General features: G+C 35.0%; 1 protein-coding gene across 2 annotated transcripts; it reads left to right on the top strand.

Moving 5' to 3' along the window:
- The first annotated feature begins 5,563 nt into the window (after window positions 1-5,563).
- Window positions 5,564-21,243, top strand: LOC117337475 (3-ketodihydrosphingosine reductase-like). Of its 2 annotated transcripts, none has more exons than XM_033898473.1 (10): window positions 5,564-5,703; window positions 12,788-12,877; window positions 12,991-13,050; window positions 13,638-13,703; window positions 15,256-15,351; window positions 16,702-16,893; window positions 17,637-17,720; window positions 18,052-18,135; window positions 20,648-20,749; window positions 20,963-21,243. In XM_033898473.1, the coding sequence occupies exons 1-10, from the start codon at window positions 5,593-5,595 to the stop codon at window positions 21,071-21,073; spliced, it is 996 nt and encodes a 331-aa protein (XP_033754364.1). In that variant the 5' UTR covers window positions 5,564-5,592; the 3' UTR covers window positions 21,074-21,243. The 2 variants fall into 2 exon arrangements, with proteins under 2 accessions (XP_033754364.1, XP_033754365.1); XM_033898474.1 differs by lacking the exon at window positions 5,564-5,703 and adding an exon at window positions 9,270-9,411.
- Window positions 21,244-21,931: the final 688 nt, after the last annotated feature.

The following is a 21,931-nucleotide window of genomic DNA, read 5'->3' as shown; positions in this document are numbered from 1 at the left end:
TGTCAATACGCCTTAAAACAATGACGAAATTTCATTGATTACGTATTGTACGTACTTGTTATATTGACATGTGACACGTAAATACAAAAGATTGCATTGTATAGAACCTGATAAGATGGAAAGTCTTTCTCACACCTGTTTCGCTATGTTAATTCCATGTGTATTTGTGTCACTCAAAGATATCTATAGGTAAATTGTGTTGATGGTATCTCAAGGAGTGGTCATGACCACCCAGGGTGTTAGCCAATTATAGTCAGTTTCATTTATAGCAGTAACATTACCTGAGATTACCTGGACAGATTTTCCTAAATAACGATAAAATGAACAGAAGCCATATCCGTGAAATTACACTTTATAAAGATAAAATGATCATATATCGCTATATATTATCGTAAAAGTATTCAATATATATATTTTCAATTTCAAAATAATCTGTGGATCCTGATCAAGAAATCCATAAGATATCTTTTACGTCATTTTAACAGTGCATAGTCACAAGTAAGGATGTTTATCGATTTGTTATTGTTCGATATATATATTTCATTATATTCGATTTGGATATTGATACTAGTAACCCTTTTTAGCATTAGCATATGAAGTAATTATTTATGCATTAACTTTTTTCTTAATTTGATTTTTAAAACACACATAAGATAATTTATGTATGTGTGGATGGATGGATGGATGGATGGATGGATGGATAGATTCATTCATTCATTCATTCATTCATTCATTCATTCATTCATTCATTCATTTATTTATGATATATCTTTTTGTATTATACTCAGACTCGCATCAGATCCTACTACAGACTTCGCACATCACGCCAGCCTCCTTATGAGCACCCACAACATCATCATTCCGACTAGATCAGACAATGAAGCCTTCAAGACAGAGACCGATTTTATTTCGGAGACTATTCTTAAGAGACTCCATCCAGTGACTTTAGAGGAACATGTTCCAGCCAAAATCGGCGCCGATGGAAACTGTTTGTATAGAGCGATATCTTTAGGGTTGACTGGGACACAAGACTATCATTTGATAATTCGACTGAAAACTGCCGTAGAACTTATACTAAATAAACACCATTATAGTGCAACTAGTCGCCATACCCCTGAACCATTGAATGACGTTAGAGTTGTAACTTCCGACTACCCAAAATTAGTTAATGACGTTTGTACAATAGGAGCTTACTCAGAGCTTATACACATGTACGCTGCTAGTGCTGCACTGAACAAGACATTCAGATCATATTACCCATCGACGATGACGAACTTCTTTCATACTCAACCTTATAATAGAACCATAGCTGGATGGAATTGTAGGGACTCTCGTTCGACAGACGTAACGATCATGTGGACACAGCTCCGTGTACCGAACAAGCACACGGACTTTAGACCTAATCATTTTGTTGCATTACTTCCATTGGCAGAGTCTGACAAAGTTGTAGACCTGAGAGATGGGGTTGACATAGATATGAGAGACGGGGATGACAAACATGAGAGAGACAGGGATGACAAACATGAGAGAGATGGGGATGACAAACATGAGAGAGATGGGGATGACAAACATGAGAGAGACAGGGATGACAAACATGAGAGAGATGGGGATGACAAACATGAGAGAGATGGGGATGACAAACATGAGAGAGACGGGGGAGACAAGCATAAGAGAGACGAGGGAGACACACTCAAGGGAGACAGGGAAGACGAACTTAAGAGAGACGGGGGGGACAAACTTCAGAGAGACGGGGGAGACAAACTTCAGAGAGTCGGGGGAGAAACAGAGAGCGATGAGTGGATTGACTTAAGTGACAATAACTGTGGGTTAGATAGATTTGAACAACACAGGCGAACTGACTTATTTGACAGTGACGAATGGGAGGACTTCGAAGATGGGAGGGACGACGAGGTCGACATAAAAGATATTGACGATGTGGAAGATGACAAAAAGGCTAGCGAAGTTGACGGTGACCACGAAGCAGACGTAGATTATAGAGCAGGAGGTCGATTAGATGACGGTACATTCCTCGACACCCCGACAGTAGTTAATTTACTGTTGACTTCGACCGATTATGTAGACACTATCCCATTAGGAACGAAAAACAATGTTTATTTCATATTGGACAACGAGAAGAAACTTAAAAAGCGGACAAAAAACATGACAATTGCATTTTCTGATGACTGCGGGGTTTGGGATTCGAAGTCTGGGTGTTCACCAAAAACGACTTATTTGATTATTGATGACGGACGTAATCTAAAGAAACTCTTTACGAGAACGATTGACGGACAGAAGACTTTCTGTAATGAACTTATAGTGAAAGGAAAACGGACATATATCCCAATTGACCCCCAACCTCGCCCTGACGATTTAATCGAGGTACAGAGACAATACAGAACTTTGAAAATAGACAGTAAGTACAAGAAACGTGTGACTTGGCTAGAAACTGGGGGGAGAATGAACAGTACGCGACGACTAGCTGTTGCTGAATACTGCGGTGACTACCCGGGACTGGCACCCCATGGCAATAGTAAAACAGACGTTACTGGCTACATAAGGACGCCGACTGACGTTATGGACGACATAAATGACATGGTCCTGCACGGTGGATCAAAGCCAAAAAAGATATATGACAAATTAGTACAGACCCACGATGAATTGACTGCTCCAACATCTGTTAGGCAAATAAGAGACGCACGTAGACGACAACAGACACGAGACCGACAAGAACAGACTGGACAGTCTTACGGACGGACAAACATTGTTGACAATATTGTGCAACTACAAAACCTTGTAAAAGACAACCATCCATTCGTACGATCGGTAATACACACTTCTGGGAAGACGCCGAGTGTAGTATTATACACGGACGAACAATTGACGGACATAAAGAACCTTTGTTGTACCGGTCAGACAGTTTTAGGATTTGACAAAACGTTTAATCTTTGTGACATGCACGTGACAGCTTCATGTTTCAAGCAACTGACAGTGACGAGACCAGAAACCAATGACGCACCTTTATTTTTAGGACCTCTGTACATACATGACAGTAGTGACTACGACAGCTACAGCATTTTTTTTCTCTCATCTGAAAACTAAACTGGCCGGAACAGACCAATCTAATTTGGTCATTGGGACCGATGACGAAAGATCAATGGTTAACGCTATCAAAGACATTTTTAACCAATCCACCCACGTGCTATGCACCAGACACTTGCGACAGAATGTCATCGACAGACTGACAAATGACAAAATAGACATACACGACAGGAAGACACTTGTAGACAAACTGTTTGGTGATAACGGCGTAATTGACAGTGACGACTCAATGTGTTTTGACGAAAACTGTGACGAATTTGAGACCCTATGTCAATCGACAGCTCCAAATTTCATGACATATTTTAATAGACGTTTGAAGGACCTTCTACGCACTAAGGTCAGCGAACCAGAGCGACTTGGAAAGATAGACAAACACTGGACTAACAACAACTGTGAAAGTGTCAACCATATTTTGAAGCAGACAGTTGACTGGCGTAGTAAGCCACTGACAGAGTTAGTACAGTTAGTACAAGACCTAGTGACAGTGCAGTACAAAGACCTCCGACGTGCATTATTACACACAGGACAATTCAGACTGGCAGACACTCATAACCATTTCAAAATGAACAGAGAGGTTTGGGTCAAGAAGACTACAGACGAACGCAATAGACATTACAACAGGTTCAGACGTTACATTCACAAAGACAAATTAGAAGTAACGTCTACTGACGGACAGACATTCATTCGTGGACCGCGGACGCACGGAAAGAAACCAGGACAGAGAAAACGCAAAGTAGCGGAAAAAACGACCACGACGAAGCGACAAAAACATGACTAAAGTTAAGAATAGATACTGAATAAAAGACATGAAAGAAGGTGGGGGTATTGGACGTGCGACAAAACCGACAAAGACTGTAATATAACCGTCACCACTTCCTTAACATGGGATGCCTAGGAATAGGTCGGGACGGTTGGACTAACATGACAATAATCGTGGACATAGGATGAATGACATGAAAGAAAGTGGGGTATTGGATGTGCGACAAAACCGACAAAGACTATAATATAACCGTCACCACTTCCTTAACATGGGATGCCTAGGAATAGGTCGGGACGGTTGGACTAACATGACAATAATCGTGGACATAGGATGAATGACATGAAAGAAAGTGGGGTATTGGATGTGCGACAAAACCGACAAAGACTATAATATAACCGTCACCACTTCCTTAACATGGGATGCCTAGGAATAGGTCGGGACGGTTTGACTAAAATTCAGGGGCAGGGCAAGTGATAATATATCAGGAAGTAAGAGGAAACAAGACAAACAATGACATTGTTATTATTCTCCACGGCGAATGGTGGAAACTATTTGGCCCAGTTTACATTATAAGTGAATGTTTTGAGTTTACTTTATAAAAAGATATTCAGTTAAAGATAAAAATGTGTATAAATTTGCAGTGAAAATTATCAATTAATTATTGATCAATTCAAAAATTAGTAGTAATAAGAAGAAAAAAAAAAGGGTCTCCACGAAAGCAGGGTCCACGATCCCGAGACCTGGGCAATGCGGTTCTAACAACACCAATGTATTATCGTAGCAGATGGCTTTCAGGTTAAAACATATATGTTTTGTGCTGAAACATTAGAAAAAAAGATGATAGATTATTGTAAACATGAACTGAGAAAATAAGTAAATGATGACTGGGTTGTAATTTTGGAGTATTTTTTAATTTCAATGCATCGGTAAGCCGTCGGATTCTGCCCGATCCTGTAAATCGTTCAGCGAGACCAAGTACAATTATGTGAAAACGTGTCAGTATTTGGTATCACTTTGTTGGAATAAGTTCATAATTTTTTTTCAGTTTGACTAGTTAGTAAAAAAATATAAGCATAAGGTTTGATCTTGTGTGTGAGCAGCCCGATTCTGCCCGATCCTGTAAATCGTCTTTTGGTCCAGTGCGCGCATTGCATTTATGTGAAAAATATCAATAATTCATATAATTTTGTTATAATAAGGCAATAATGTTCCAAATTTGCTCGTTTGAAATCAAACTAAATACATCACGATTAATAAAAAGGTCCGATCTTGTGTGTGAGCAGCCCGATTCTGCACGATCCTGTAAATCGTCTTTTGGTCCGGTGCGGGCAGTACGTTGATGTGAAAAAGATTCAATAATTCATAATTTTGTTATAATTATGCAATAATGTTTTAAATATGCCAGTTTAAAACCAATATAAACATATCACTAATAACTAAAAGGTCCGACCGTGTCCGTAAGCCGCCCGATCCTGTAAATCGTCTTTTGGTCCAGTGCGCGAAGTCAGTTTAGGTGGAAAATACTCAATAATTCGTATACTTTTGTTAAAATTAAGCCATAACGTTTAAAATATGATCGTTTAAAATCAAAATAAATGCATTAGCAAAGCATAAACGGTCCGATTCTACTCCGATCCTGCCCGATTCTGCCCGATCCTGCCCGATTCTTCCCGTTTCTGCCCGATCCTGTAAATCGTCTAACCGGGTATTCGGTATTTTATAAAGACTGAAACATGGATTTTTGTACTATAACCATACTCGTTGTCATTTCAGTTTTTATTTTGACATTTATTTGGAATATCCGAATTCCAAGGAAAATGAAGTTGGATGGAGCGCATGTCCTGGTAGGTAGTAGAATTGATATCCATACCCTGCCAACACTCAGAGACTTGTATCTCTGATATAGGCCTACATCTGCCAGAAATTGTCCGTCCGTCGTCCAGAGCTACAGTTGAGTGTAAGCTAACCTTTACAGTAAATTACACCCTAGTGCACTACGTTTAAACTAGTAGTGCACTACATTTGGGGTACAGTCGTTTCGGTACCTGGTCGTTTCGGTACTTTAAAAAAAAGTTGTTTCGGTACTTTTCGGAAGTCGGTTCGGCATTTTCAAAAAGTTGTTTCGGTACTTTACGAGTCGTTTCGGTACTTTAAGAGTTGTTTCGGTATTTCATTGTGATATTAAGGGCGAATTTGTTCTCCTAAAACCAGTTTTAGTTTCGAACCGGTTCTGTAAACTTTCCATTTGTTGAGTAAACCAGTTTCAAACCACATTTAAACTGAAACCGGTTCATTCATTTGTTTCTGATAAACCTAAACTAGTTTATTAAACCATTCAAACCACCACCGGTTGTGGTTTGGAAGGTTTCGTTTCTGAAAACAAGATGGCGAATGTTGTCAAAACACATGCAGAATGTGCTCTTGAAGTGCGCTACGTGCTCCAAACTTGCCAGCTATGGCTTGTAGTGCCATTTGACTGGACAAATAAAATATAAATTATAAATATTAATAATTGTTTTCCCATTGGTATGACAGTTTTCCCTTGTGTTTGAAAGAAAGTCTGCTAGAACTGCATGCGTGTCCCTGTCATTGCATTGAATTGTGGAAGTATGGCTTCAACATAATTTGGGATTCGGGGGATTTTTGTGCGTTCAGGAGGTATTAACGTTTCAAATACTGCTCTGAAGCTTTTTCTCCCAAAGACACCATATTGAAAACTAGAATTTTGCATTTGTTTCTCAAGAGCAAACCAGTTTTAGTTTACAAACCATTTTGAAAACCAGGTTTAAACCATAAACCCAAACCTAAACCAGTTTATTTGCAACAAATTTGCCCTAAATAATGATAATTAACTGGTTGTTGGTTGTTTATTTAACGTTTACCATACCGTCTGATTTGTTTATACAATCACGCACATCGCACTTCAAACGTGATCACGGTTGTTTTCTTAACTGAGTAGATCAGAGTAAATCAGAGTAGCTCGAAATAATTACCAACTTGTCATAAAAATGAGAGTATCACTCTCAAAATTATCAATTATTATGTCATCATGGCATCGCTTGACATGTGCACCGAATCCGATATACTTAGTAATTTGTTTTATTAATTTTACATGTTATATAGAGCACACTGGGGTATTATCGACCGTTTAAGGGTAAATTCACTGCATCCGAGAGTTGCACTGTCACATACTGCTCAAACATCGATGATCCGATAGCCTCATTGACGAGCCATATTAATTGACCAACTGGATGCACAGACGTGTTATGACCTTGAGATAACCTTCGGTGTTATTCAATAATATACGCAGGGTATTATCGACCACTTCCGGGTATTATCGACCGTAAGAAAACTTTTTAAAGAATTGATAGTATAATTTTTTTTATCGACAATATTTTCATCCAAACTTGCTATATTACACTCCTCGGTCATATACGAATCTTCTTTTAAAATCATAGTTGTAACTACAGAAATGTATAAGGTATAGGGTGTCGAAAACAAACTATGGAAACAAATACAAAATGTAAGTTGTTTCAAGCTACATGCATGTATATAGGCCTTACAGACAGAAGATGCACAAGGACCTGCAGTATGCCTGAATATCAGCATCCCGATTCAGGTTTATGAGAGTTGCATCGTTGCTGTACGGAATCTACTACCATAAACTGATATTTATCATCAATCTGATACGTAACCAGGTGCTAATTATTTTCAACTGTTTTGTTGATATGTTAATATGTTACAGTGGGATTAAAGCTTGTATCTGATTCATTAGGGACTGTTCTGGTAAATAAATATTAATACAAGTGTATATAAAAAAGATATAATCTAATAAATAAATCCTTTTATTGGAAGTTTAAATCCATCAAATTGCCAATTTGATTTTGAATATACGGGTTATTTTGGTTACAATGCGCTGCATATCTTAATTCTAATTGATCAATTACAACAGAAAAAAAAAGAAATACGTGCTGGTGAGTGTATTCGAACTCGTATTCTATTTCAGAACAAATTCGTGGAACTATCACTTTATTTTCTCTTTTTTAACCATGACACTATCGAACAAATAGTTTACTAATGAGTCAAATATTTATAAAGCCTGTATAATGTCAAATCATACGTGCGGAACTCCCATTTATTTTTTTATTTAGTCAACGGTCGATAATACCCTGCGATTATAATTTCATCAGGGTATTATCGACCATCCCATTTTTCTTGTAGCTGACATGACTATCCCATTTTTCATAAAAAACATTAAAAATACTCATTCATATACAGTTCAAACAATAAAAACTGGCAGACTGTCTGCGTGTGCATGTTAAAAAAAACACTTTCATTTTCCCTTTCCAGTTAAATTATCCCGTATAACGTTATGTTGTTTTGAAAGACCCGCGCTTGCCAGTTTCAACAATGTTATCCATTAGGAATTTAAAGGCTCTCAGAAAGCTAAGGAAAACCTCAAGTTATTCCGAAACGAGTATTCTAAGTGATAGAAGCGATTGAATGACAAGACAAAGCTTCTTACGACTTATATCAAGATTTAATGAGACAAATGGTCGATAATACCCAGTGGTCGATAATACCCCAGTGTGCTCTATACGTCCCAATATACTTAGTAATTTATATGTCCCGATATACTTAGTAACTTGTTTTATTAGTTTTACATGTTATATATACGTCCCGATTTACTTAGTAATTTGTTTTATTGGTTTTACATGTTATATATACGTCCCGATATACTCAGTAATTTATATGTCCCGATATACTTAGTAATTTGTTTTATTAGTTTTACATGTTATATATACGTCCCGATATACTTAGTAATTTATATGTCCCGATATACTTAGAGTAATTTGTTTTATTAGTTTTACATGTTATATATACGTTGAATGAGTGTAACGTATAGAAGATGAATAAGTGTAACGTATAGAAGATGAATGAGTGTAGCGTATATAAGATGAATGAGTGTAAGGTATAGAAGATGAATGAGGGTTTACTGTTAACTGTTCTGTATTTATTGTTACCTATTTTTTAAATAGGAATATGAAAATAAAAACATAACATTGAATTTTCTTTCTTTTTGTCATTTATAAGACCATTATACTCAAAATGAACTGTTGACTATCCATTCTCGCCAGCACTTGCAAGTAACACTGTTATAAATTTATATTATTTAGTCATTCATAATACATACGTAGTCTATCTCGGGGACGTTTATTCTGTTTGACTGTTAGAGTTTTCTCCCTTTGTTCGGTTAGGATACTTGGTAAAAATAGCACAACAATCGTCAAAACATGGTCTTAAGACGTTCATTATTGGTCAAAAATAAGACTTATATTCAGGTACCGAAACTACTTTTGTAAGTACCGAAACGACTTTCGCAAAGTACCGAAACGACTTCCGCAAGTACCGAAACAACTTCCGCTAGTACCGAAACGACCGAGTACCGAAACAACTTGGTACCGATACGACTTGAATTCCTACATTTAAGCTACATGTAAACTAGTAGTGCACTACGTACAGTCGGGTGTGACCACAAATCCCCTATACAGGTAACGGACAGTGCCATTGGACATCTGTGTTAGATACCTGTAGTTGTTACATATAGAGACCTGTGTAAATTGACTCTTATATCTGTCATCCTGACTTTACCAGGTATAATTAAATGTTGATAAAATTTTATCTTATATTAACTCAAAATAAAATCGGCTGCGGTTCTTATATGATATATTGCACAAGAAGACTTAGAACTCTATCAAAGGTTTTTTTCGGCATAGCCGTCTAATTTTGTTTTGGCCCCGGATATGACGGGACAGGTGGCGTTACTGGTCAAGATGAAATATGTGATTGGTCAATGTAGCGGTCAATGCAAAATGCAGATATACAGTTAAAAACGAAACAAAGTTAAAGGAACCTCACGGTAAACCAATATTTATTTTGTATTTTTTATCATATTATTGGGTATATCTTTTAAAAAAATAACCTTCTGAACAATAACCATTCAAATTCGATGATGTATGTACATAAAAACATCAATTATCAATTATTAAAAGGTTATCACAATTCGCTGATCAACAATCTGAATATGCAAAAATTTTGTGACATATACGATAAACGCATGCGCACAACAAACTAAAACACATGGAAACAAAAATGGCTTCCAATGTGAATCGACTGCGGTTGAAAACGATAACAGCTTCTGCAATGAAGAGAATAATAGGAAAATGGGTCAAACACAATCCTAGAATTAAACTTGGGAAGCAGTACAATAGACTGTAACAGTTCAAACATGAAAACAGCAGTAATACGGACGCCGCTCGTATTCTGCTTGATTGTTTGATAGTAGGTCATGACAATCTCGGTAATATTTACACAAACTCGGTAAGATTTCCACAATCTCGGTAATATTTACACAAACTCGGTAATATTAACACAAACTCGGTAATAGTTCCACAAACTCAGTAATATTTATACAGTCTGTACCAGTACATCGCTACATGTACTGTCACTATACTATATGAACAATGTTTACACTTATTTACACATAAATATGTGTGCCGTAATATATACAGAACGTGTTATTTAACATTTAAACCACTGTATAATATCGTTATCCAACTAACCCAGATGGAATATAGATATCGCCTTGTAAACTATCGTGTGTTTGTGCTGCCACGATTTCAAAACAGTCACGTAATGATTTTAAAATAATGTCCGCGCTAAATTTAGAGGGGGATTCCCAACTAAGTCGAGTGGTCAAGCTGGACAAAGGGATTGACTGTGAACATTGGGACAGCACAGAAACATAACTGGAAAGGAACAAAACGCGTACATTCAGTAAAAATTGCAACTTTTTTTACCGTGATGTCCCTTTTAAATTGAATGCAAGCTGAATAAGTGGATGCATCTATTCAAATGACACATTTGCAGTCTTATTATCACCAAAAATGATTCAAACTGATATAATTTTGTTATCCGTGCTGAAACTGCGCATTTATTAATAACAATGTAGTTCGTTAACTTATTTCACCAGTAGTTTTACATTATAACCACCAGCATTAAAACTATGCCGTTTATCTTTTTAAAAGATATTTCTTTTATCAATAATTAAAAAAAAAAATTCTTTATAGTGTAAAATTAAGGTTTATCTTCCTGATTTCAAAATTTTGATGTTTTTCATTTATTTTTTTTATATAATTAATATACATTTTATATTAATGATTAATTCTACCTTAGGCCTTGATGACTGTTTGTAGATTTTTTCACAAGTACACTGAAATAATTTCATAGTACATAATCAAGAATCAAGAATGTATGCTGTACCCGTAATGGACCCAGGTTACCTTGCACTTTTACAATCTATGGACATACTCTCTGTGTATTTCACCTATACATTGCCCAATATTAGTTAATCCAATGAACAATTTAATTTTTATTTCCTTTCATAAAAATCCAGAGCCATTGCTGGAACTTTCAATGCATCATTATAAAAGAAAAAGTCAAGGTTGTTTATCCATTTGTTTGAAAGGTACTGCTAGCAATATTTTACCTGTCAATATAGTGAGTATTGATTATAAATACCAAAAAATCATTGACACTTGTACCTACCCCCTCTGAAGTGGTCTGTTGTTACATAGGGTAGGTGAGTTTGCAACACTGAAAGTTAGAATCTAAAATGTATTTTTAGAATTCAAGTATAGGAGTACCTTAGTTTGTAAATGTCATATGGTTACCCATAGAAAAGTATAATGTTGTATCTGTTACATGTTTTGAGATAGATTTTTTTTTAAATTTTCTACTTATTCTCGCCGTAATTTGTAAACGAACCAACTGTTGTATTAAAACCCGAAACGGGTACTATAAGGTACCAAGATATACATGTAGATAGATATAGATATTAGGAAGAGTTGGTACATAGGCCTTTGTGAATACAAGAGTGTTCCATTTTCAAAAGAAACACACTGAGGTAAAACCATAGCTAATCTCGCAAAACACCCTGGTGTTTGTACAAACTACTTCAAAAGCAAGTAACATTTATTGGAAGTGTGGTCATGAACCTTAAAGGGTATTGCCGAGTGCAGTGGCCGACACCATCAGGTGAAAACAGGTTATTCAGAAAACATGCGAAAAATGTATTCACACAAAAATAGTTATTCACTGATATTTGTAGAGGCTACAAAATGGGGAAATGTTGGCAATAGTGATGTCTTTTTCATTAAAAGTTATCACATATTTTGTTGGTGTTCACTGGGCTGCAGTATTCTCGTTTCATGAAAGATAAATTATTTTCTTACCTTCATGTGTGTTATCCTGTACTTGTATATATTGTGTCAACCTATCAAGTTTTTTGGAGAAAATTGGCGAGAAACATCACAAAACAACATTCATTTCCATGTCCACAGTATCCAAAACAGTAGCCGAGATGACAATGACAAGGTTTCTAGGTATGAAATACCTGTAGCATATATATGCATGTACAAGCGCACCTTCATATAGCTCAGGCGCCGTCAATTGACAGGTAGTCATGACTCTCAGTGCATACAAAGCCTTGTCATCTGATTCTTGCTTATTTTGCTTATTTCATTGTTATGAAATAACTTGATCCACCGGGGCATGTCTATATAGCTAGTCTTCAATAAAAAAAAATAGCCAAAAATACCTATATATTAAGTCTTAATATATAGGCATTTCTGGCTATTTTTTAATTTAAGACTCGACATGTACATGCCCCTGTGCTTGATCCTTACTTCGAGTCAAGTTTATGATGTGGTAGGCCTGGACTTATTACAGGGTAGTTACAGTATGAATTGATATACAGTGGAGTACACTACAATCTATATACAAAAATGTATATGTCTGAATAAGATTTTAGATTATAAGGATCATTTTATATTTATCTTTAGTGAAATTGTAATGATTTTTTTCTAGATAACTGGTGGTTCTAGTGGTATTGGGAAGGAGATAGCCAAATTGGTGATCAGTCGTGGTGCCAAAGTCACCATAATGGCACGCAATCAGGTAAAAATTGAAGTTAATTATCTAGAATATTTCTACACTCAACCTTAATCAATTTAGTCAATATATTATAATCATAAGAAAAAAAATAACTTGACATTTTTATTTTTGATTAGCAAAAACTTGTAGAGGCCAAGGAAGAGATTGAAAGATGTAGACGAGCCGGTTGTTCAGAAGTAAGTGCAACTCAACAAGTATTGATAAACTCAATATAAACATGTTGATAATCTCAATATAAACATTACGTCATTTCAAACAATGAAATATACAGAAAGGTTTTTGTTTCCTTTGAAAAATTTCATTTGTTTCTGAAAGAAGTTTTTCAACTGAAAGTAACAAAATATGTAGTTACACTGGTACCTGTTTCATGAAATCAGAGACCTATATGTAAGGAGATAGACAGGTCTCGGATAAAATAGCGATTCCTGTTTACAGCAAACTACTTAATAAATTAGGCTTATCAAGTACAAATTCATGGATATGGCTTGGAATGTCCGTAAGTTATGGGAGAATTCAGTTATGGGAGAATTCAGAGTGTATGGGATTTTTCTTATACAGTATGTACATGTATATACTGGAAATATACGGCAAGCACATTTTGTTTTCAAGGATATTTTCATCAAAAGAATGGATAAAAATTAATATCTTTAAATATCACCACAAAAGTATACCAGCCTTTTGGGATTCTTTCCTATAACAGACATATTTTTATCTAATTTTGACTTGGTGATGCTATGTCACACTTCATTGATTTCTTTTCCAGGCAGTAGTTTGTGTGGTAGCTGATGTTGCAAATGATGCTCAACTTGTGGAAATAGCTGTTCGTGAGGTAGGTCATAAAGACAATCTGTTTGTCTCCTATATAGTTGTAGGCCTGAACCGATTTAATGTAGATGTGTATATGACTTTTTTGCTTCAAAATTCTGGTTGCCATGGTATAATGATCACTATCAACAGGTTATCTGATAAAGGGCCATAACTCTTCAGTCATTTGAGGTCTCGCACAACTAATTCAGCCAATCAGCTTGTGCTTCACCTGAACCAAGTCCCCGAAGAAAATGTGTTTCTTGGGTTTGTAGCTATTTCTTGAGTAAATAACACATGCAATGGATACTTTCTATATACAAGAATAAAGAGTAGGGTCTTGAGATTAAAAACAAAATTACACTCCATGTATAAATAGAAAGATATAGGATTCCAGGTGTAAAAAGACAGGAATTTCCCAGGTGGGGGTTCCCCTGTCCACTGTAAATATCAGGGTTACTGTCTTCCAAGTACTGGAGTGCTCTTATATGCTATTAAACCTATCGAATAATATCATTTTTCTGGTAGGGATATCTTCAAACTTTATTTTGGTATAAATTCACAACATTTGAACTCAAATGAGCGATTGAGGGGATGGAGTCATTGGTAATAACATATAGTGAAATAATTAGTTGTGTGTGACTTTGACCAATTTTATTCAGCCCTAATCATTGAAATGGTGTAACTAAACAAAGCCTATGATTTAACATGATATAACATATTTCTGAAACCACTACCATGGCAATGCAATGCTGGCTGCTGACTGGTCAAAATTTAGATATTGCCTGATGACAACCAAATTTGTTATACAGAGTTAATGGAGACAACCAAGCTGAAGCACATGGTGGCTTTGATTGGTCGAAATTTAATTATTGGCCGAAGATTCCCCCAAATTTGTTACACAAAGGTATTTGGGGATGTTGCCATGACAATCAAGCTGAAGCATTAAGTGGTTTGATTGTTTGAAATTTAGTTACCAGCTGGTTCTGACCAAATAAGGTGAACAGGGGTATTAGGGGATTCCAAACATCACTGTTAAAGACATTGTTGCCATAACAACCATGCTGAAGTGAAGAGTATATATATAGATATTTAATTAGTGAGGTGAATTAGGGATTTTCGATTTCGACATTGATATCTGTAGGGGGGTGGGGGGGTTTGTTAACTTGTAACTTGTAACTTTGTAGTTATATATATATCCTCAGTTCTAGCTATGTTTCAGAGCTTTAAGATAGGGTAGTAGGTTAAAGTAAGTTCAAAATAAGTTCAATATTTTTCAGTTGCATGTACTAATTTAAAACTGTAATTACTATGTTGCCACTTTAGTTTTATTTGCCCACTATCATCAGATTAATATCAATCTGCTTCCATGGTTTGTGGTCTATCAGTCTGTACAACATTTTTTTTTTTTTTTTTTAACAAATTTTTTATTCAATTTTAATTTTATCAACAACATTTCTTGTTATATTGCTATTTCTTGAGAAGTATATGTACTAGGGTAAAATTTAATACAGCACTCACAGTATTCAAATTTTATGATATATATTATCAGTCTGTAATATCCATTCTACATTTAGGCAGAAGGCTCAAATGGACCTGTTCAGATGTTGGTTAATTGTGCTGGATTTTCCATTAGTGGAACATTTGATGACATGAAACCAAATGATTTTAAGGTAAGTTTTTAAATTTCCTTTTTTTTCCCTGCAAGATATCTTAAAAATAAGCTCAGAAATTACAAAATCAGATCAGTTTCAAAATGAGGCATACATACCAGGTAATGTAAAGGTTCAAATTAGTTGTTTCAGTGTTTCTTACATGCTGCTTCATACACGATTAACAAACTTCTGATCAAAACGTGTGTAACCTTGCTCTAATTAAGGTCAGTAGCAGTATTGCAGCGTGTTACCATCACATGACAGTCACATTTTTTAGACTGCCAAGAGAAATCAGGTATCATCTATCATGAATTTAACTAGTCTGCCAACATATTTACGACATCGGTGTTTACAGAAACCTTTTGTGGCACCATGCTATAAAGTGTGAAAATGAATTCAGCGGAAATCTTTAATTGTCATCAATTAAAAAACAAAGCACATTCCTATATTGTTAGCTGTTTGCTGGTAGCCATCTACAACCCATGCCTTGACCAACACATGTAAGGTGAATCGACCTTTGTTGTTTTTTATTGTGTTTTGATTGAGAGGTGTTGTCTAGGTGTGTTGGTGATTTCCAGCAGGTCCTCAAGTGCGTAAATCACACAAGTTGTTACTGCAGACATGATGCTTGTTACCTTATTACGTCATAATACATGTTAAAAAGGGTCTTTTTGCAGAGATTAATAATTTTCATGGTATCTGTTTCTACAGATTTAATTTTCAGGTTATCTGTTTCTACTGATTTAATTTTCAGGGTATATGTTTCTACAGATATATTTTTAAGAGTATCTGTTTCCATGTATTTAATTTTCAGAGTATCTATAGGCTGTTTCTATGGAGTTTATTTTCAGGATATCTGTTTCTACAGTTTAATTTTAAGAGTATCTGTTTCCACATATTTAATTTTTTGAGAGTATCTGTTTCCACGTTTTTAAATTTCAGAGTAATAAGTAATAGTATAAGCTGTTTCTATGGAGTTAATTTTCAGGGTATCTGTTTATAGTATGGGTTTAATTTTCATCATAAAGTGTATCTATTTGTCACAATCTTATTCTATCCTTGCAAAGAGCAGAAACGAAAAACTGAACTGATGAAAAATGAACAACATTACAGTATTCCTTTAAATATCACTGACATTTGTCTATTAGAAAAGACTGGTGTAGCATGCTGTTTATCAATAATTATATGAAATCTGGCATTCATTGCATCATTTGAAAATCAATTGACTCAAACTCAGTCCAGGGTTTGGCCTAGTACCTGGTAATTAGTTCATAACCTCACATTTTTGTACACCTCACCCAAAAGCTCTATCACAATGCCAGAATAGATTGTTTTGATAACTTTATAAAAATATAATTTTCTTAACAGAGTCAGATGGATGTGAATTATTTGGGGACTGTCTATGCTACCAAAGCTGTGATGGCATCCATGAAGTCACTTGGATGTGGCCGTATCATCTTTATTTCCTCACAGGCGGGTCAGATTGGTCTGTTTGGCTACACAGGCTACTCTGCTGCCAAGTTTGCCCTCACAGGGCTGGCACAGGCTCTGCAAATGGAAGTAAGGAAACTCGATGTTGTAACATATCGTATGGTTTTTCAATGTGTTCCTGGTATGCTTGAGTACAAATATTATTTATCTACAGGCACAGGCCTTAATTGTCTGTCAACACACTGTTAAAATATATCAGACTAAATAATAAGACTACATAAACAGTGTCTGTGTAATGTATCTTTCCTGTGATTAACCCAGGCGCTTAATCAAAGACTTAGTTCCATCTTTAACTAAATCTTTACCTTTTCATGTTTTTTTTTTTTTTTTAAATCTATATATCTACAGACTCTTGCTTGTACCTTACTGTTGGAAACTTACAAATGTTGCTATAATATTCATTAACACTTAAGATTTTATTTGGAGAGTGGGTGGTCTAAATGCAAAAAGTGAACTAGTATTTCCTAGTACAATGTACATCATGTAACATGTAACATTGAAAATGCATGTAACATGCATTTTCAATTAACAGCAATTTGTTACATGCATGGGATTATTAACAGACATGTACATTTTTGCTAGATGTTTACTAATCATCTTAATTGATCTTACTGTAATTCTTGATTTTTAAGACTGTGAAAGAAAATTTTAACCATTGAAACTTCTTGATTGTTACACATTGCATCAAATAAATTGATTAAGTTGTATGACCATGAAAAAGGAAACTTTTTGCTTGGTTAGATTATAGAAATTATCAAAATATAAGTGGTATATATATCAGATATAATTGTAGTAACTATTATAATTGAAAGGTAAAGCCCTACAACATCCATGTGACACTATCCTTTCCTCCTGACACTGAAACTCCTGGCTACAAGGCTGAACTGGACGGAAAGGTATATAATCTTAGTTTTATCCAAATTCTCAAGTTTATGTTATACATATATTGCTATCAGAAAGGTGTTTCATGTCTTTATTAGATTGACTGTGATAACAATTATTTTTGGATGTGCCGTTCTCCTCTAATCAGTTGTGTAAGTTGAGATTATTATTAAGTAGACATCATCACCCTAAAAAAACCAATACTGTAACAGTAGATAATGTTGGATCTTCATTGTCAAAGGAATCAATAATGAACAAAGATTACAATTCATAAAAACAATTTCTCACAAAATGTAAGTATTAAGTTAAATCAAAGATATTATTTATTTTTTGCTCCATACACAGCCCAGAGAAACGGTGCTAATATCGGAGACATCAGGAGTATTCCAGCCAGATATGGTTGCCAAAACAATTGTGGAAGATAGCTTGGTAAGGAATATCTAACCTAGAAAGTACTGCCTTATCAATATTACACAATGTTCAATGTGTGAATTATTTAGTTAATGTGATATATCCTGGGTAGTGTAATACAGAATTGTGGTTAATGTAATATACTGTGGTAGCACACTACAGTAGGACAGGCTGGCCATGGGCGATTTTTTTGTTAAGCAAATAACTCCTGTATTATGATATGCATAAAAAATGAAAAAATAAATGAACACTATAATTGGTATATTCAGTATGAATTAGTACATACAGGCTTCACATTTGTTAAAACAAAAATTAATAAATTGGTTCCGGATTTTAAATTTCCGGATTTTCCGAAAGTGTGTTTACACAGGAAATTTAGTTTTGCCTACAGCGAATAATGTAAGCCCACCGAAAAGGTAAGATAGCAGGAAAACTTAATTTACAACATATGTCAAAACAAGATTAATCTGTCTTTGGGATAGAGATATTTAATTTTAAATAGGTTTTAGAAAAACAATAGTGTAGAGAATTGTGTCATTTTGGGTCAAATATCATAATATTTTGCAATTTTTGAGCATTTTTTAAACTGTTACCATGGTATTCACAGCTCTAAAAATCACAGAAAATATAAGTTTACTTATCCTTCAGAGCTGTATTAAAATTGCAAATGTTGTACAGATTACAAATGTCGGGTTAACTGGCAATGTTTACATATCTAAACATGTGCCATATTTTTCAGAATTGGGAATTTTACTGTGGTCAATGTAATACTGTGATAATGTGATACTGTGGTCCATGTAATACTGTTGTTAATGTGATACTGTGGTTAATATGATACTGTGATCCATGTAATGCTGTAGTTAATGTGATATTGTGGTTAATGCAATACTGTGGTCAATGTAATATTGTGGTCAATGTAATACTGTGATAATGTAATATTGTGGTCAATGTAATACTGTGGTTTATGTAATACTGTGGTTCATGTAATACTGTGGTCCATGTGATACTGTGGTTAATGTGATATTGTGGTTAATGTGATACTGTGGTTAATGTGATACTGTGGTTAATGTGGTCCATGTAATACTGTAATACTGTGGTCCATGTGATACTGTGGTCCATGTGATACTGAGATTAATGTGATACTGTGGTTAATGTAATACTGTGGTCCATGTAATACTGTGGTCCATGTAATACTGTGGTCAATGTGATACTGTGGTCAATGTAATACTGTGGTCAATGTAATACTGTGGTTAATGTGATACTGTCATAATGTGATCAATGTGATACTGTGGTTTATGTAATTAGATAATACTGTGGTTAATATGATACTATGGTTAATGTGATATTTAGGTTAATGTGATACTGTGGTTTATGTAATACTGTTGTTAATGTGATACTGTAGTCCATGTAATACTGTGGTCAATGTGATATTGTGGTTAATGTCATACTGTGGTTAATATGATACTGTGATCCATGTAATACTGTAGTTAAAGTGATATTGTGGTTAATGTTATACTGTGGTTAATGTGATATTGTGGTTCATATTATACTATGATCCATGTAATGCTGTAGTTAATGTGATATTGTGGTTAATGTAATACTGTGGTTAATGTGATACTGTGGTTAATATGATACTGTGGTTAATATGATACTGTGGTCCATGTAATACTGTGGTCAATGTGATATTGTGGTCAATGTGATACTGTGGTCCATGTAATACTGTGGTTAATGTAATACTGTGGTTAATGTGATACTGTGGTCCATGTTATACTGTGGTTAATGTGATACTGTGGTTAATATGATACTGTGGTCCATGTAATACTGTGGTCAATGTGATATTGTGGTCAATGTGATACTGTGGTCCATGTAATACTGTGGTTAATGTAATACTGTGGTTAATGTAATACTGTGGTTAATGTGATATTGTGGTCAATGTGATACTATGGTCAATGTGATACTATGGTCCATGTAATACTGTGGTCCATGTAATACTATGGTTAATGTAATACTGTGGTTAATGTGATATTGTGGTCAATGTGATACTGTGGTCAATGTGATACTATGGTCCATGTAATACTGTGGTCAATGTGATACTGTGGTCAATGTGATACTATGGTCCATGTAATACTGTGGTCCATGTAATACTGTGGTCAATGTGATATTGTGGTTATTGTAATACTGTGGTCCATGTAATACTGTGGTCCATGTAATACTGTGGTCAATGTGATATTGTGGTTAATGTGTGGTCAATGTGATACTATGGTCCATGTAATACTGTGGTCAATGTGATACTATGGTCCATGTAATACTGTGGTCCATGTAATACTGTGGCCATTGTGATATTGTGGTTATTGTGATATTGTGGTTATTATAATACTGTGGTTAATATTGATATTTTACGTATATTAAGGTTTAATGCAAGTTATATCATGTTTACTGTGATACTAGTATCCTGTTAATGTAGATCATGCAATTTAAAAACAAAACGTGATTTTATATTAAATATAATATCCTGTATTGTTTCCTTCAGAATGGCCGGTTTCAGAGCTGGGTGGGGATGGATGGCTTCATGTTAGCTTGTATGACCTGTGGGATGTCACCTGTTACCACAGTGATGGATGCCTTGTCACAGGTGTGTATACTTAATTCTCTCTTTACATATTCATATATGGGTGCCAGCCTAAAATTTCATTTTTCATATAATCATAAATATGAAATGCATGTCATACTGTACATTTTTCAGTGATTAATCTCCAATATTACCCCTTGATTTTTTACTTTAAAATGCTACATTTTATCTACACTAAACTAATCTGCTATACAGTATAAATTGGTCTTTTTTCAGATATTGACAGCAAGTATTTTCCGATTGGTGTCCTTGTTCTATCTGACTCACTTTTATGGCGTTGTAAGTAAATGTAAGAAGGAAAGAGACTCACAGAAGAAGACTTCCTGACCAAGGAAATCTTTAAAGTGTGGCACACATTTGGAGATTAATATGATGCATGGTAACAACCAAGGTTTGCACAGTGTATTGAGGAAGACGAGATAGAAAAGTTGCTATTATGCAGAAATTTATATGCATTTTATATTTCATAATTGCCATTAAATTGATTCAGTACTCCCTGGTACATTTGTTATTTATTTTGAACCAACCAAGTTGGCAGGTTAGTGTTTTATAGGATCTGTTTTAGTATCTGTGTATCTGCTCACCTTAGTTCAGCTGCTTTATAGGGAAATTATGAGGTACTATATAATAATCACCCATGTCTGTCCAGTTTTCATGTATCTGTGTAAGATTCAATATCCTAAGAACTACATTATCTGCTATAATATTTGTATGATGTGATATGTTATCCCAAATTAGCTTTATTTCAACAAAAACAGAATAGAATGGTTAGAAGAAATGCCCCCACCCCACCCCCATTTTTTCCCACTCCGAATACCAAATTTTTATGCCTCCATTACAAAATGGTTGGAGATCCTTCATCTACATGTATTCATTTATCCAGAAATCAAGGAATAAGAAAAAATAACTTAAAGGAAAAATAAAGATTTTTTCCTTTCGTGTGTTCACTTTTCACCAAATCCCTTATGGTGACAGAGTGCTAATATTTTGCATCTTTTTGGATCCAACGGTATTGATGAAGGTCAAATTGAAAAGATTTCTGCTTTCCCTTTCATCTAGTTCCAAAGTAGTCTGTTTCTGAATCAGAATGAGGAGGCCTATAGACTTCCATGTGTCTATGATAATATTTTAAACAAAGAGTAATCAAATAGATGTACCAGTATACACTCTTTACCTCCTCAGTGT

Source organism: Pecten maximus, chromosome 11, assembly GCF_902652985.1.
Source record: "Pecten maximus chromosome 11, xPecMax1.1, whole genome shotgun sequence".
Classification (NCBI taxonomy): Eukaryota; Metazoa; Mollusca; class Bivalvia; order Pectinida; family Pectinidae; genus Pecten; species Pecten maximus.
The sequence above is the reverse complement of the archived record's forward strand: the minus strand, read 5'-3'. Positions and strand labels throughout refer to the sequence as shown.

Bases quoted from the DNA above. Each gene is read 5' to 3' on its own strand.
- LOC117337475 (XM_033898473.1), top strand. From the start codon at position 5,593: ATGGATTTTTGTACTATAACCATACTCGTTGTCATTTCAGTTTTTATT. The intron at 16,894-17,636 runs GTAAGGAAACTC...TATAATTGAAAG, and splicing joins CACAGGCTCTGCAAATGGAA to GTAAAGCCCTACAACATCCA. The intron at 20,750-20,962 runs GTGTGTATACTT...GTCTTTTTTCAG, and splicing joins TGATGGATGCCTTGTCACAG to ATATTGACAGCAAGTATTTT.